This window comes from Pristiophorus japonicus, chromosome 1 (genome assembly GCF_044704955.1).
Source record: "Pristiophorus japonicus isolate sPriJap1 chromosome 1, sPriJap1.hap1, whole genome shotgun sequence".
NCBI lineage: Eukaryota > Metazoa > Chordata > Chondrichthyes > Pristiophoridae > Pristiophorus > Pristiophorus japonicus.
The window spans coordinates 160,915,665-160,934,262 of NC_091977.1; the positions used below are offsets into that span (position 1 = coordinate 160,915,665).

The 18,598-nt window shown below is 47.3% G+C and overlaps 1 protein-coding gene across 5 annotated transcripts in view; it reads left to right on the forward strand.

The window, feature by feature from the left end:
- Positions 1-18,598, forward strand: part of LOC139266719 (solute carrier organic anion transporter family member 4C1-like) — a 202,972-nt gene that overhangs the window by 138,327 nt on the left and 46,047 nt on the right. For all 5 annotated transcript variants that reach the window (XM_070884320.1, XM_070884329.1, XM_070884315.1 and 2 more), the window contains exon 8: positions 18,102-18,246. In XM_070884320.1, coding sequence (XP_070740421.1) covers positions 18,102-18,246 — 145 coding nt within the window. The remainder of the gene's footprint in view (positions 1-18,101; positions 18,247-18,598) is intronic.

Here is an 18,598-nt window from a genome sequence, read left to right on the forward strand (position 1 = left end):
TCAGCTTACAGAGGGAAGAAGAAGAAGCAGATGATGAGGAAGCCGAAGAGGAGGAAGCAGAAGAAAGGATGCATCCCAGACAGACACTTTGTGGCCAGGATATCAATAATGGAATCATCCGCCTGCGATTCCAGTGACCACAACCTTAATTCCCCTTTGAACATTAGCCCCACACCTTACCTTCTATCTGTTACTGACCATCACAATATCCTTTTGGCCACAATGCTGAAATAAAATCCACCACAAAGCAAACTTTCCAATCCACCTATCTACGGCTATCCATCTAATGTGACATCAAAAAATCAACTCATCACCCGTATGCATTCTCTTAGTGACTGTCTTGTGTGTGCCTTTACCTATCCTACTGATGTCACGCAGTGGCTGCAGCATGGCAGGAGGAAGGCTGCCGACTTTCAGTGGGGGACTCTGCAAATGGCCTTGTTGGTTGACTTTGAGGAGCAGGTAGCTGGGAGTGTCAAATTAATCTTATTCTTCTTGCTTTTCTTGATCACCTACTGGCTGGGCAGGCTGCATTTCTTGGATGTGCAAAATGAGGAAGGCACAAGGGTGTAGTTATGCTGACGGGAGGGCGGGAAAGCAAGAGGTGCATGCCAGAAGGAAGATAACATGTGAGGATACCAGCATCTTGTATCCTTTCAGCCCTGCCGCTGAACAAGGGCTCAGTCATGCCTCTGCCAAGAATGGCCTGCACCGTCTCCTCCAAAGGGGTGAGGTGAGGCTAGAAATGGGAGATGTGCCTCATAATTGATGCACATTGTTGGTAAGTGAGTGATTGGGGGTCATGCATTGAGCAGTGTGTGAGGCTAGTGGTGCAGTTGGTAGGAGACAGCTTTTGAAGATGCATCCACTGAGCATGACCAGTGGTCTGAGGTTATGAAGCTTCTTTGGGCACTGGAACCAGGAGGTAGGGGTGACAATGCTGGCAGTGATGGCCTGGATGATGCACTCCCACATCGTTCTTTCTGGAGGGTCACCTGGCCCCTGTGGGTAGAAGGCCTGTCTTGCAGTGTTGACACCCCTGCACAAAGCTGGATTGTTGCGTGCGAGACCCTGGGTGCCCCTTCCCTGGCTCGGTAAGCCATTTGTGTTAGTGCATAGGCAGTTTTCACATATTTGAGGGTTAGGAAGGTAATTTAGCTTTAAGAGCTGAATATTCATATTTGGGACTTTTTTAACGTGACATTTTTTTTTAAAGGCTGAAAGGACTAGATTTGAATTTGTATTACTTCAGAGTGCATGACCCCTGTAATTCACAAACCTTTTCTTTGCCACAATTCCTTGCGAGCTCCATAGCCTGGCTTACAGATTCTGTCCGAAGCTCGGATGCCGATCATGGATAGGAACTTTGCATCGGATGCACCTCCAGTCCCCCAGTCGAATTTTGCCCTAATCATCTCATATGCCTTTTTAACAGGTGCCTCAACTTGTCCTGCCATCTTCAAAGATTTACATACACTCCCTGGTCTCCCTGTTCCTGCATCCCCTTTAAAATTGTATCAGTGAGTTTATATTGCCTCACCTCATTCTTTCTTTCAAAACGTATCACTTCTCTGCATTAAATTTCATCTGCCACGTTTCTTCCCATTTCACCAATCTGTCTATTGTTCCTGAAGTCTGTTACGATTGTCCTCATTGTTTACTACATTTCCGAGTTTTGTGTCATTTGCATACTTTGAAATTATCCCCTGTCTGCCCAAGTCCAGGTCTTTAATATATATTAAAAAGAACAGTCTCCTTTAAGAGGGCCTTGCAACCTTTACCCCAATCCGGTTCGCTGCTCGGCATCATGTGTTGCTCCCTCAACGCTGCCCCTCGTGGTCTGGTTGCGGCCATCTTGACTTCAGGCGCTTCACCGCGTGCTGCGGACGCCATCTTCTTTCTCTCCGCGAGGTAGGCTGCGGTGATCCTTTTCTCCCCAGGTTCTGCCATGGAAACAGGGAAGTTACCTTCTGCGCCGATCTTCTTCCTCCGGAGTCCTGTCACTGGAGCCTGGAAGGTGAGGTCTGGTCATTTGGGTTGGATCATCTCGCCATTGGGTTGTGCGGTCTGTTTCGTTGCCGCGCAGTCGAGTTGGACGGTCGGATCTTCAGGCGCTGTGATGATCCAAATTTGGGGCGGCATAGGACGTCGATCGCCGGGGCCTGGAGGCTTTCCCAGCTCCAACAGATTTGGATTTGTTTCATCCATCATCTTCCTAGCAGCGTTGGACCATCACCAGCAACGATCCACAAAGGTAACTTGTGCATCACGCCACCATGGGACACCTGGACATCCACGCTGCCAAAACTGGGATGGTCTCGTTTGTGTAAATGAGCAGCTTCGCCTGGATCAGGATCATTTTAGGTCGTTCGATTGGACTGTCCCAGAGTTTCTCAAAGGCCGCCTGATTCATCAGCGATTGGCTCGCCCCTGTGTTGACTTCCATCCAGACTGGGACACCGTTGATTTCAACTTCCATTTTCAACGGAGAACTCTCGGTGGAACAGGTAAACACTCCGTACACCTCTTCCTGGGGCTGAGCTGCCTCCTGGACTCTCTCTTCATCTTCAGTAGCACTGGAGCCCGGGTGATCGGCCAACTCTTCAGCAACTCGATGAGTAAAATTTCTCTTACACATTCACTGGAGATGGCCTTTCGCGTTGCAGCCTTTGCAAGTATAGTTTTTGTAGCAGCACTGGTGGGCCCTGTGATATCCTCCACAGCGCCAGCATGGGGCTGGCCGGTTGGCCCCATGTGGCGGACTCAGGGTTGCGGGACTCGGGGTAGCAATCTTGCCTCTAAAGAGCGCCAGTCGGTTCACGGTATTTGCCGGGTTAGAGTCCTGGGGGTGAGTTATCATCCTCTTGGAATCGCAGGCCGAGGCCATGAACGCCTGGCTGATGTTAATTGCCTTCTGCAGGGTGACGGTGGTGTCTGCAGAGAGCAGCCTCGTGGTCAATTCCAATAACAAAGATGTCCCTCAGTGCTTCGGTGAGGTGGTTACAAAAATCACATGGTGCAGCCAATCATCTAAGGTCTGCAGCATATTTTGCGATTTTTTGGCCTTCAGGCCGCCGGTGTGTGTAGAACTGGTATCTGGCTGTAAGGATGCTCTCTTTAGGTTTCAGCTGTTCCTGTATGATTGTTATTAGCTTCGCATACGTTTTGGTTGTTGTCTTCTCTGGGGCTAGCAAGTCCCTGACAAGGCCATAGACAGTGGGTCCACAACTGCTGAGCAGGATGGCTCGGCGCTTATCAGCCAGCGAGGTCGGTGTGTTCCCAGCCAGGTCGTTCGCGATGAAGTAGTGTTCGAGCCTTTCCACAAAGGCATGCCAATCTTCCCCATCAGAGAATTGTTGAAAGTTGCCAAGGTTAGCCATTTTTCGCGTGGAAATTCATAATCTCGTCGCCAGTTATCTGTGAGCACTCTGGTAATGACTCCACGAGGTACGGTATTGTACTTGAACTGTTTTAGTCCATTTATTGCAGCTCCTGAGTGAGGTTACAGTAAGATGAGCTCCCTTTTATACTTGGTTACCTGCAGTGTTAAGGTGACCCCTAGGTCTGCACCCTCTGGTGGTGCAGGTATAGTGTATACAGTGTGAAGATATTGGTCTTATGTAACTGTACATTGAGTGTACAGGGTATATACTTATTTTATACATACACAACACACTCTCTGTGAAATGGTGGCGTGGCCGTCCTTAAAGGGGAGGGTGCACTGCTGCGGCTGCCATGTTTTTTTTTGTCGGCCGACTGCCAGGTTGGGCCGACAATTATGCCCCTAGGTTCGGTTGCGCTGCCAACAGGCAGCCTGGCACCCCCTCATGTGTCAGGCCGCTGGCCCAGCCGAGACCCTCCCTGCTGGCCCAGTGTATCGAACTAAAATGACTGCAGAGTTGGCAGCGGTATCCCCTTTGACTGAAGCGTGCCGCTGATGACTGACAGCTGCGGACACTCTGTCCTGCCCCCATTTCCTCGCTGCTAGTGACAGACACTGCGCTCCGCTCCCAATTCCGCCCCCATGATGATCCACTTCCTCCCCACTGGAAAAAAACCCCCCAGAGGAGCTGAATTTCGCTGGATAGGCCGCCGCATCCATTGCAGTGGCCAGAACACTTCAAAAACAGTAGGTGTGCCCCTTTTCCGGTGGAGGGCAATTTCTACCCCTTTTACTCTTATATTCTAATCCTTGTGCAATTCCAAATTGCTTGCTGTGTCTGCATGTTACCTTTCAGTGGTTTATGTACAAGGACACCCAGGTTCCTCTGAGTACCAATATTTCCCAATCGCTCACCATTTAAAAATATTCTGCTTTTCTATTTTTGTACCAAAGTGGATAACTTCACATTTCTCCCCATTATATTCCATCTGCCATCTTCTTGCCCAATTACTTAATCCCTTTGCAGCCTCTTTTCTACTTTGAGGACTGCCAACTTTTTAAGTACATCCTCTTTATCTAATTTTATGCTCTCCAATATCACTACTGCCTCCTCCTTTACTGCTACACTGTCAGCATTCTCGTCTCTAGTGAAGACAGACACCTCAGCCCTCTGCGTCCACAAAAAAGATCTCCTTTTTGGTCGCTAATTGGCCCCACCCTTCATTTAACTACTCTTTTACTATTTAAATGTTTATAACCAACTTTTGAGTTCTCTTTTATGTTAGCTGCTAATCTCAGCAATTCCCAGTCACCCTTCACCAATGTTCCCAGTCGTACATGGCTCTGCCTGTCCCGCACTGCCCGGTTCTGGCTTTTTCAGTGTAAAGTTTTGCATGCGCGAAACTGTGCATGGACTGTGTAGCCACTTTAAAGGCATGCCAAAAAAAACCAAGAAGGATCATTGCCCATCACCGCTGTGCATGCTGACCTACCGAATGCGGGTGTGGCAAAGCCGAGATATTAAAATATGATCAATGTGAACAAACCTAACCTGTCCATTATCAAACATCTTGACCAAATATGTGCGAGGACCACATATTTTCACCACTCTGCCTGGTAACCACTTTACCCATTTATAGTAACGGTTCTTCATTCTCACCTTCTGATTTAATTTCACACTTTTCTCTTTTGCTCTACCTCTATCATGATTCTCTTTCTGTCTTAATTGTGTCTCTTCTACGGACTGTGCTAAGTTTGGTTTTAACAACGAGAAACTGGTTCATGGCTGTTGTTTGAGAAATAACTCTGCTGGTGTTCTACCAGTAGTTGTGTGAGGAGTATTACGATACACTATTAGAAAATTAGCCAATTTGTGATCCAATGACAACTGTCGTTTCTTTGGATTTGGATCCAACATTTGTTTGATGAGGGCACGTTTTACAATTTGTACAGTGAGCTCTGCTGCACCATTCGAAGCAGGATGGTACGGTGGAACCTTGGTATGTTTCACACCATTTTTGCTTGTGAACTGTGCAAATTCTTCTGAATGAAATTGTGGTCCATTATCTGAAACAATTTCTTCTGGGAGGCCAAATGAAGAAAATAATCTTCGCAAAATGTCTAATGTTTTACTTGTTATTTTCCACATTGGAAATACCTCGACCCACTTCGAATGACTATCAATCACAATGAACAATTGTTGTCCTTCTAGCTCAGCAAAATCGATATGTAACCTTTGCCACACCCTGGGAAGCCATTTCCATGGCTGTAATGGTACTGATGGTGGTTTCTTGCTTACTGATTGACATGTCGCACACTGCCTGACGATGTACTCTATATCTTTATCAAAACCTGGCCAAGCACATTCCCAGATGCTGGTCATGGAGGTCTCCTAATAATTTGGACCTGAATTTATTTGGTATAACCACTCTTGCACCCCACACGATACAATCTTTATCGACTGATAATTCATTCCTACGAATAAAGAACGGATGAATATCTTTGTCTGTTACCTGGTTTGGCCATCCGTTTGCAATATAATCATACACCTTTGACATAACTGGGTCACGTTTGGTTGCCCTCCCAATCTCTTCAGCTGTGACTGGCAGTTCATCGATGTATGAAAAATAGAACACCTCTTCCCTATAGGGTGTAACTTGTGATGGGGAAGGCAATCTAGACATAGCATCAGCTTTACTGTGATCAGCTGATCGTCTGTATTCAATATCATATGTGTATGCTGACAAAATCAAAGCCCATCTCTGCATAAGGGCTGCAGCTAATGTTGGAACTGGGGACTTTACATGGAGGATTGCTGTCAGGGGCTTATGGTCCATAACGAGAGTAAACTTACGACCATACAAGTATTTGTGGAACTTCTTGACCCCAAAAATTAATGCCAAAGCTTTCCTTTCGATTTGCGCATAATTACACTCACTGGCACTGAGAGTGCGTGAAGCAAAAGCAATTGGTCTCTCCTCCCCACTCCTTAATACATGAGAGATTACTGCCCCAACTCCATACGGAGAGGCATCACATGCTAGCTTGATGTCCTGAGATACGTCATAGTGAACTAACATGGTGCTCTTTACCAAGTTGCTTTTACACTCCTAGAATGCTGTATCGCATTCGTTTGACCACTTCCAATGGACCTGTTTTTTCAATAGGTCATTCAGTGGATGTAATACTGTAGCCAAATTTGGTAGGAACTTCCCATAATAGTTCAAAAGACCCCAAAATGATCGAAGTTCAGTGACATTCTTGGGAGTGGGTGCATTTCTGATTGCATCCAGTTTTTCCTTGGTTGGATGTAAACCATCTTTGTCTACTCTGTACCCTAAATACTCCACTGAGTTTTGAAATAACTCACACTTGCGAACAACCACTAGTACTAGCCGTTTGAGGACTTCATTCAATATGTTATTATAAATTTGCCTATTTGGTGCTGAAATTAGTGTGCCATATAAATAACAAACTACCCCTTCAATACCTTGGAATATGGCAGTGGCGGAAGATACTCCAAATGGTAGCCTGTTAAATTGATATAGGCCTAGATGAGTATTTATAGTCAAGCATGACTTGGATTCCTCATCTAGTTCAAGCTGTAAGTAGGCATTCGTAAGATCCAACTTCGAGAAAATCTGACCCCCTGTGTCAGTGTTGTGAACAAATTGCCAATCAATGAGTTCATGACTGAACATGCAACTTCAGTACCCCATTCCTGCTTTCTCGCCATACCCCTTGATCCCCCTAGTAGTAAGGACTACATCTAACTCCTTTTTGAATATATTTAGTGAATTGGCCTCAACAACTTTCTGTGGTAGAGAATTCCACAGGTTCACCACTCTCTGGGTGAAGAAGTTTCTCCTCATCTCGATCCTAAATGGCTTACCCCTTATCCTTAGACTGTGACCCCTGGTTCTGGACTTCCCCAACATTGGGAACATTCTTCCTGCATCTAACCTGTCTAAACCCGTCAGAATTTTCAACGTTTCTATGAGATCCCCTCTCATTCTTCTGAACTCCAGTGAATACAAGCCCAGTTGATCCAGTCTTTCTTGATATGCCAATTCTGCCATCCCGGGAATCAGTCTGGTGAACCTTCGCTGCACTTCCTCAATAGCAAGAATGTCCTTCCTCAAATTAGGAGACCAAAACTGTACACAATACTCCAGGTGTGGCATCACCAAGGCACTGTACAACTGTAGTAACACCTCCCTGCCCCTGTACTCAAATCCCCTTGCTATGAAGGCCAACATGCCATTTGCTTTTTTAACCGCCTGCTGTACCTGCATGCCAACCTTCAATGACTGATGTACCATGAACCCAGGTCTCGTTGCGCCTCCTCTTTTCCTAATCTGTCACCGTTCAGATAATAGTCTGTCTCTCTCTTTTTACCACCAAAGTGGATAACCTCACATTTATCCACATTATACTTCATCTGCCATGCATTTGCCCCCTCCCTAACCTATCCAAGTCACTCTGCAGCCTCATAGCATCCTCCTAGCAGCTCACACTGCCACCCAACTTAGTGTCATCCGCAAATTTGGAGATACTACATTTAATCCCCTCGTCTAAATCATTAATGTACAATGTAAACAGCTGGGACCCCAGCACAGAACCTTGCGGTACCCCACTAGTCACTGCCTGCCATTCTGAAAAGTAGCCATTTACTCCTACTCTTTGCTTCCTGTCTGCCAACCAGTTCTCAATCCACGTCAGCACACTACCCCCAATCCCACATGCTTTAACTTTGCACATTCATCTCTTGTGTGGGACCTTGTCGAAAGCCTTCAGAAAGTCCAAATACACCATATCAACTGGTTCTCCCTTGTCCACTCTACTGGAAACATCCTCACAAAATTCCAGAAGATTTGTCAAGCATGATTTCCCTTCACAAATCCATGCTGACTTGGACCTATCATGTCACCTCTTTCCAAATGCGCTGCTATGACATCCTTAATAATTGATTCCATCATTTTACCCACTACCGATGTCAGGCTGACCGGTCTATAATTCCCTGTTTTCTCTCTCCCTCCTTTTTTTAAAAGTGGTGTTACATTGGCTATCCTTCACTCCATAGGAACTGATCCAGAGTCTATGGAATGTTGGAAAATGACTGTCAATGCATCCGCTATTTCCAAGGCCACCTCTTTAAGTACTCTGGGATGCAAACCATCAGGCCCTGGGGATTTATCGGCCTTCAATCCCATCAATTTCCCCAACACAATTTCCCGACTAATAAGGATTTCCCTCAGTTCCTCCTTCTTACTAGACCCTCTGACCCCTTTTATATCCGGAAGGTTGTTTGTGTCCTCCTTAGTGAATACCGAACCAAAGTACTTGTTCAATTGGTCTGCCATTTCTTTGTTCCCCGTTATGACTTCCCCTGATTCTGACTGCAGGGGACCTATGTTTGTCTTTACTAACCTTTTTCTCTTTCCATGTCTATAGAAGCTTTTGAAGTCCGTTTTAATGTTCCCTGCAAGCTTCCTCTCGTACTCTATTTTCCCTGCTCTAATCAAACCCTTTGTCCTCCTCTGCTGCTTCTCTCTACCCAGCAAGAAGAGAATGAAGTCCCTTCTGGTGTAGAGAGCCTCGATGTTTCCCGGATGCAGCGATGGATGGCAAACTGGGAGATGTTCGATATGTCTCCTACTGCAGAATGGAAGGATCCGCTGGCGAATAAATTGAGGGCCACAGTGACCTTGAGGGCCACTAGAAGAGCCCTGTTTGCCCTGCTCCTGTCATGTATGTAACCATCATGCAACGGTAATCTTCATGTAACTGTAACCTTCATGCAATTCCTGTACACTGTACTTATACCCTAGAAATGCACACCCTGACCACAGGGGGCGAACTTGTGGGAGACACTCCTCACCTGGGTTTCAAGGTATAAAAGGGGAGGTCCCACCCAGGGTCAGCACTCCTTGGTCCTGGGAATAAAGGTTAAGGTCACGTGGTGACCGTGTCTGCAGTACATGCCTCGTGTGAGTTTGTAGTATGGTGCAGGGACACAACATCTGGCGACTAGAAACGGGAATCACCGAACCATAAGGATGGCCACCGGTAGCACAGAGGAACGTTACTGTGTGGGTGAGGACTGGGACGACTTCGTGGAAAGACTCCAACAGAAGGACTGGCTGGGAGCGACAGCGGCTAACAAACGGAGGGCGCATCTACTGACTAGCTGCGGACCACAAACGTATGCGCTGATGAAAGACCTACTCGCACCCCAAAAGCCAGCGGACAAGTCCTTTGAAGAGCTCAGCCAGCTGATCAGTGAGCATCTCAAGCCGGCGAGTAGCGTACACATGGCCTGGCACCGGTTCTACACACACCGGCGTCGGGCGGGACAATACATCTCGGACTTCGTTGCGGACCTGCGGCACTTGGCCAGTCTCTGTAAGTTCACAGACGCCTGCAGGGGGGAGATGTTAAGGGACTTTTTCATTGAGGACATTAATCATGCCGCGATTTTCAGGAAGCTCATAGAGGCCAAGGACTTGACTTTAGAAGGGGCGGCATTGATAGCTCAGACCTTCATGGCAGGGGAAGAGGAGACCAAGCTAATTTACGCGCGCAGACCTGGTCCCAACGTGGCGATGGACCAGGGATTAATATTGTGAACATGGCTAGGGACCCCGCAGGCAGGCAAGGGCATTTCAAACCCACCCAGGCAGCAACAGACTCTAGGGTGGGTCCGCAACAGGGACAGTGGAAAGGGGATCGGCAATTCACGCCATCACGAGGATCAATGCATCCCGCGATGGGACCATTAACACCCACCATCAGGGTGCTTAGAAACAACCAAATGGGCAATCAGAGAGGTATGTCTGGTAACAGTCTCTTTGTTAACAACAATCTCAGCTCATGCTGGAGATGCAGGGGTAGACATACTGCGAAAAGCTGCAGGTTCCAGCAATATACCTGTAGGATTTGTTACGTCAGTGGACACTTGGCCAGGATGTGCAAAAAGACTGTGGCGAGGTTAATCTGTGAGACAGAGGAACCAGACGAGAGGTCTGCAATGCAGGATGATGCCTGGGGAAAAGCCATGGATGCTGAAGTTCAGCGGCTTCACGTGGCTGACGTCCACAGCTCATACACTAAAACGCCACCCATGATGATGAAAATTTTATTGAATGGCATCCTCGTGCGCATGGAGCTGGATACAGGAGCTAGCCAGTCACTTATGAGCGCCCAACAATTTGAGAGACTATGGCCACACAGAGCTAGCAGGTCCAAGCTGGAACGCATTGACACGCAGCTACGGACGTACACTAAAGAGATCATCCCAGTGCTGGGCAGTGCAAACCTGGTGGTAACACATAATGGATCACAGAACCGGCTGCCACTCTGGATCGTCCCGGGAAATGGCCCCGCGCTCTTGGGGAGGAGTTGGCTAGCCGAGATGAATTGGAAATGGGAGGATGTGCACGCCATTTCATCTGTGGAGCGAAGTTCATGCTCGCAGGTCCTACAAAAATTCGGGTCACTGTTTCAACCCGGTTGTCGGAACGTTCAAGGACACTAAAGTAGTGATACACATCACTCCGGACGCCAAACCAGTGCACCACAAAGCCAGAGCGGTGCCGTATGTGATGCGTGAGAAAATTCAAAGTGAATTGAACAGGCTGCTCAGAGAGGGCATACTTTCGGCCGTTGAATTCAGCGACTGGGCAAGTCCCATCGTTCCTGTCCTTAAAGCAGATGGCTCGGCCAGGATTTGTGTTGACTACAAAGCCACCATCAACCAATTGTCGCTGCAAGACCAATACCCGCTCCCGAGAGCAGAGGACCTTTTTGCCACGCTGGCAGGTGGCAAGCTGTTCACTTCGGCCTACATGACTCAGGAACTGGCTGAAAAATCCAAGCTTCTGACCACCATCACGACGCACAAAGGATTATTTATCTGCAACAGGTGTCCGTTTGGCATTCGTTCGGCGGCAGCTATCTTTCAGCGGAACATTGAAAGCTTGCTCAAATCCATTCCTGGAACAATCATTTCCAAGGCGACATCCTTATAACGGGTTGAGACACCGAGGAACACCTCCACAACCTGGAGGAGGTGCTACTCCGACTGGACCGGGAAGGCTTGCGGTTGAAAAAGGCCAAGTGTGTGTTTTTGGCCCCAGAGGTCAAGTTTTTAGGCAGGAGGGTTGCCGCAGACGGGATCCGGCCCACTGAATCAAAAACGGAGGCGATCCGTCGGGCGCCCAGGCCCGGCAACACGTCAGAGTTGCGATCATTCCTGGAACTTTTGAACTATTTCGGGAACTTTCTGCCGAACTTAAGCACATTGTTGGAGCCGTTACACATGCTCCTGTGTAAAGGTTGTGAATGGCTTTGGGGGGACTGTCAAGAACGGGCTTTCAATAAGGTGAGGAACCTGCTGTGTGCTAACAAACTGTTAACTTTGTATAACCCCTGTAAAAAACTGGTTTTAACGTGCGATGCATCGTCCTACAGGGTTGGGTGTGTGTTGCAGCAGGGTAATGACGACGGCCGACTCCAACCGGTGGCTTATGCCTCCAGGTCGCTCTCCCAGGCAGAGCGTGGATACGGCATGGTCGAAAAGGAAGCACTCGCGTGTGTGTACGGTGTGAAAAAGATGCACCAGTATCTTTTCGGTAGACGGTTCGAGCTAGAGTCGGACCACAAGCCGTTAACATCCCTGTTGTCCGACAGCAAGGCTGTCAATGCCAATGCGTCAGCTCGCATACAGCGATGGGCTCTCATGCTGGCTGCGTGTGACTACACCATACGGCACCGGCCAGGCACCGAAAATTGCGCTGACGCACTCAGCAGGCTCCCACTGGCCACTACCGAGGGGGCAGCGGAGCAAAGCACTGAGATGGTCATGGCCGTTGAGGCTTTTGACACCACAGCCCGCCAGATCAAACTCTGGACCAATAGAGACCCCCTCCTATCTATGATAAAGAAATGTGTCCTGACTGGGGATTGGGCGCCCGCACACAGGGCGTGCCCCGAGGAAGTCAGGCCATTTCAGAGACGGATGGATGAACTCTCCATCCAAGCCGACTGCCTGCTATGGGGCAGAAAGGAAGGGAAGCGTTCATCAGGGAACTCCAGAGCGAGCACCCTGGCATCGTGTTATTGAAGGCCATTGCCCGGTCATGTGTATGATGGCCGGGGATTGACTCAGACCTGGAACACTCGGTTTACAGGTGCACGACGTGTGCCCAGCTGGGCAATGCCCCCAGGGAGGCCCCACTCAGCCCGTCGCCCTGGCCCACCAGGCCATGGTCACGTATTCACGTAGACTATGCGGGCCCGTTCATGGGGAAAATGTTCCTGATCGTTGTCGATGCATACTTGAAATGGATCGAGTGCATCATATTAAACTCGTGCACGACATGCATCACTGTGGAGAGTCTGCGTACGGTTTTCGCGACCCACGGCTTGCCGGACATCCTGGTCAGCGGCAATGGCCTGTGTTTCACCAGCCATGAATTCTAGGAGTTTATGTCGGGCAATAGCATGAAACACGTCCGGACAGCGCCGTTCAAGCCGGCTTACAATGGCCAGGCGGAACGTGCGGTCCAAGTCATAAAGCAGGGCATGCTACGGATCCAAGGACCCTCCCTTCAGTACCGCCTATCGCACCTCCTGCTGGCCTACAGGTCCCGCCCGCCTCGCTCACGGGAGTCCCGCCAGTGGAACTCCTCATGAAACGCACGCTTAAAATGCGGCTGTCCCTCATTCACCCAGCCCTGGCAGACATTGTTGAGGGCAAGTACCAGTCCCAAACCGAGTTCCATGATCGAAACTCAAGGGGAAGGTGTATAGAAATGGATGACTCGGTAATTGTTCTTAACCATGCTTTGGGACCCAAGTAGTTTGAGGGCACCGTAATTGGCAAAGAAGGGAATAGGGTCATAGTGGTCAGACTAAACAATGGGCAGATATGCCGCAAACACTTGGACCAAGTAAAGAAAAGGTTCAGCATAGACATGGAGGAACCTGAAGAAGAGCATGAGATGTCACCCACACCACTGCCAGTGGACAAAGCAATGAGGACAGTTCACAGCATGCACAGTCCCTGCGGCCAGCCCGGACAGGCCGGAATCACCTCAGGTGACAGAGACGCATGCCGAGGCTCAGTTACCAGAGCCACAACTCCACGAGAGTGCGTCGACCACCTGAAAGACTTAACCTTTGACACAAAAAGACGTAAGGGGGGAGGTGATGTCATGTATGTAACCATCATGCAACGGTAATCTTCATGTAACTGTAACCTTCATGCACCTCCTGTACACTGTACTTATACCCTAGAAATGCACATCCTGACCACAGCGGGTGAACTTGTGGGAGACACTCCTCACTTGGGTTTCCAGGTATAAAAGGGGAGGTCCCACCCAGGGTCAGCACTCCTTGGTCCTGGGAATAAAGGTTAAGATCATGTAGTGACCGTGTCTGCAGTACATGCCTCGTGTGAGTTTGTAGTACGGTGCAGGGACACCACAGCTCCAAGGCTGCAGGTCTGGTTGCAGGAGGTGGCAGAGTTCTGTGATCACCCCCTTGGTGAAACGGGGTCTCCTAATATACTGCTCTACGATTAAGTGGATAAGAGAAGTGCTCTCTGAAGACTCTAGTGGTTAAGACCTCCTGTTGAGAGCCCTTTGGCCCTCCTTCTCTCTCTGTGTGCATCTTCTCCCCTTCTTCGCTGCCTCTGCTCCCTCTCCCGAAGATTCTCAAGTGCAAGAAGAACTCCAAGTATAGTCCCCATGACTGTGAGCAAGTGGTGTGAGTTGAAGCCTTTAAATAAGAATGAAGGTGTTCTCCACTTGCAACTCTGCTCTATCTGTCCCCCTTAATATCTTGGTCTGCTGGTCATAATTAACACAGGCCGGTAAGTTGAGCAGTGAACTCCAAACTGGCAGTTCAGTTGTCAAGGGAGCGTTGCACAGTCACTGACATCACGATCTGCATAATCTACATATCCCCAGCGATTGCGAACATCGGCAGCGCTGCTGCCCAGCCGAAAATGGCGGCCACCATGGAACCCACCGGCAGCGGGCAGAAATGAGGCAGCTGCCATTTATTTCCCCAAAAGGCATCATAACGGCCAGCGTTAACACCTCCAATTTCTAGGTATAAGGGAATGCACAAGGATAATTAGTTGACTTTGTTTTGATTTGCATTTGATAAATTTATAAATTATGTTTGGAATATTTGTTTTGTGGTGGCTCTCATTTCAGTTTTGTGCCCAGGAGGATGCTGTGATGTTCTGTGACGGAGGGATGGTAAGATGGGGAAGTGGTGAGCAACAGGGATCTGGGCTTTCAGAGTTGCAGAAACTTACACAGAGCCAGTAGAACTGAAAAAGCATGACCGCTGCAAGTTGTTGATGATCCCTTTAAATAATGCTTCTGGGAGTCACTTCCAGCTACTGAACGCTTCTTCAGCTGTTCGTGATTAGGAGAGGACATTAAAAGGAATGGTGATCTTCAAAATGGCAGATCTAGCGTCAAATCAGCATTGCACACTCATTGATGTCACAATATGGCTAATTTAAATATCTGAAGTGAGCACTGCCAACGGCCGTGCTACCAACCTGCCCAAAATGCGGCCATCGCGGGACCCACCGGAAGCAGGCAGAAGCAAGTCGGTCGCCATTTTTTCCTTTAAAACGAACCTTAATGGCCAGCGATAAACCCCCAAATTTCTAGGCCAAAACATCAGAAATAGACAGCAGGTCCATTTAAAAGAGGAAAACCACGTTAAACTTTTGGATGGAGGCCATTTATCAGAACTGAATTTCTGGATTTTCTTGTTCACTTATGCAGAGGTACAAGATAGTATTTTCAGCAGCTCAGTATGGAAATAAGATGGAAATCCATCGTAACAGTGTATTGCATAATGTAGGAAGTGATCACATGTAACACCAGCTAAAACCTTTGGCTATCCACAACTCCCAATTATTTTTTTAAAAGAGGGAACGTATGCATTCTAACAAGGATTGGGGTAATTTTTCAATGACTTACTCAAACTGTATCATATTGCTTCAGTGGATTTCATCAACCACATCTGATAAGCAGAGTCAGAACAGGAAATAGTGACATGAGTAGTGACACAATCCCCTACAGCAAGGTCCATACCCAAATACTAACAATATTAAGGGTAACAAAACTTAACTGTTCAAAGGTTCTTCCACAGCTACACAGGATAAAGAACACACTTTATTTTGGGCCAGGGCAATCATTACCGCTAGAAATTAACATAGAAACATAGAAAATAGGTGCAGGAGTAGGCCATTTGGCCCTTCAAGCCTGCACCACCATTCAATAAGATCATGGCTGATCATTCACCTCAGTAGCCCTTTCCTGCTTTCTCTGCATACCACTTGATCCCTTTAGCCATAAGGGCCATATCTAACTCCCTCTTGAATATATCCAATGAACTGGCATCAACAAGTCTCTGCGGCAGGGAATTCCACAGGTTAACAACTCTCTGAGTGAAGAAGTTTCTCCTCATCTCAGTCCTAAATGGCCTACCATTTATCCTAAGACTGTGTCCCCTGGTTCTGGACTTCCCCAACATCGGGAACATTCTTCCCACATCTAACCTGTCCTGTCCCGTCAGAATTTTAGACGTTTCTATGAGATCCCCTCTCATCCTTCTGAACTCAAGTGTATAAAGGCCCAGTTGATCCAGTCTCTCCTCATATGTCAGTCCAGCCATCCCTGGAATTAATCTGGTGAACCTTTGCTGCACTCCCTCAATAGCAAGAACGTCCTTCCTCAGATTGGGAGACCAAAACTGAACACAATATTCCAGGTGAGGCCTCACCAAGGCCCTGTACAATTGCAGTAAGACCTCCCTACTCCTATACTCAAATCCCCTAGCTATGAAGACCAACATGCCATTTGCCTTCTTCACCGCCTGCTATACCTGCATGCCAACTTTCTGATGAACCATGACACCCAGGTCTCGTTGCACCTCCCCTTTTCCTAATCTGCCGCCATTCAGATAATATTCTGTCTTCATGTTTTTGCCCCCAAAGTGGATAACCTCACATTTATGCACATTATACTGCATCTGCCATGCATTTTCCCACTCACCTAACCTGTCCAAATCACTCTGCAGCCTCTTAGCATCCTCCTCACAGCTCACACTGCTATCCAGTTTAGTGTCTTCTGCAAACTTGGAGATATTACACTCAATTCCTTCATCTAAATCATTGATGTATATTGTAAATAGCTGGGGTCCCAGCACTGAGCCCTGCGGCACTCCACTAGTCACTGCCTCCCATTCCGAAAAGGACCCGTTTATCCCGACACTCTGCTTCCTGTCTGCCAACCAATTCTCTGTCCACACCAGTATATTACCCCCAATACCATGTGCTTTGATTTTGCACACCAATCTCTTATGTGGGACTTTGTCAAAGGCCTTTTGAAAGTCCAAATACACCACATCCACTGGTTCTCCCTTGTCCACTCTACTAGTTACATCCTCAAAAAATTCCAGAAGATTTGTCAAGCATGATTTCCCTTTCATAAATCCATGCTGACTTGGACCGATCCTGTCACTGCTTTCCAAATGCGCTGCTATTTCATCCTTAATAATTGATTCCAACATTTTCCCCACTACTGATGTCAGGCTAACCGGTCTATAATTACTCGTTTTCTCTCTCCCTCCTTTTTTAAAAAGCGGTGTTATATTAGCTACCCTCCAGTCCATAGGAACTGATCCAGAGTCGATAGACTGTTGGAAAACGATCACCAATGCATCCACTATTTCTAGGGCCACTTCCTTAAGTACTCTGGGATGCAGACAATCAGGCCCCGGGGATTTATCGGCCTTCAATCCCATCAATTTCCCAAACACAATTTCTCGCCTAATAAGGATATCCTTCAGTTCCTCCTTCTCACTAGACCCTCGGTCCCCTAGTACATCCGGAAGGTTATTTGTGTCTTTCTTCGTGAAGACAGAATCAAAGTATTTGTTCAATTGGTCTGCCATTTCTTTGTTCCCCATTATAAATTCACCTTAGTCCGACTGCAAGGGACCTACGTTTGTCTTTACTAATCTTTTTCTCTTCACACATCTATCGAAACTTTTGCAGTCAGTTTTTATGTTCCCGGCAAGCTTCCTCTCGTACTCTTTTTACCCCCTCCTAATTAAACCCTTTGTCCTCCTCTGCTGAATTCTAAATTTCTCCCAGTCCTCAGATTTGCTGCTTGTGTTAATGGAGCCAGTATTTTGCTTTTGGTGGCAGTTGCTTTGTGTTTAATCCTGTATTTCTTCTCCCTTCTACAAACTTTCTCCCTTCTTCACTTAATGACCTAGGCCTGTGTTGGGGTCTAGTTCCACAGCCATTAGCTGCCTTTCAGTACCTCATTCAAGTGGACTTTGCTCATATGTGACAAGTGTGATAAGTGTTGATGGGCTATTTAATCATGGGAGAATCATAGCTGAGCCCAATTCTATCCTTGCCTGAAGTCCACACAGCAATTTGTCCAGCAGGGTGTCACAATCTGGTTATCAGGCTGATTTCACCCCCTCTCTAGCCAAGGGTGCTGAAGCCAATTGTAGCATCTTTTGTAACTGAGCTTAGCTAACTCAAAGACCAGGGGTTGAACCTGGGATCTTTCTGATCTCTATAGTTCAGTTTGACACTTGGAATTATACCAACCTACTGAACCATCAGAGGTCTATGTTCACTAATTGTCAAACATATCTTTTCTTATAGATGTTGTTGAAGAATAGTGTTTTCGTTTTCTTAGCAATAGCAAGCATCGCTGAAGGACTAGTCATCACTGGCTTTGTGACATTTATGCCTAAATACATTGAAAATCAGTTTGGCCAAACTGCTAGCCTGGCAGCAACCTTGGGAGGTAAGCAGTTAAATTAACTTCCTTAACAGATAATATTTTAATAATTCATTTTTTAAAAACTGGCTTGGTATAATTGATTTAAAGACATATTGGGCCAGAATTTGCTGAAAAAAATAACGGTGTATGAACGACGCACACTATTATTAATGTGCAAATGGATCAGCAACTTGTAGCAAGGAAGAGAAGTATCCCGAATTGCGAATCGCCACAAGTTGCTGGACAATTTGCACTGTTAGCTTTGTGAAAACGACATTTCGCCCTCAACCTCCCTGTGATTTTCATGAAGTTGTATTTGTATTTTCAAAAGGTCTTCAATAAGGTACCGCATAGTAGACTCATGACTCAGGTCAGT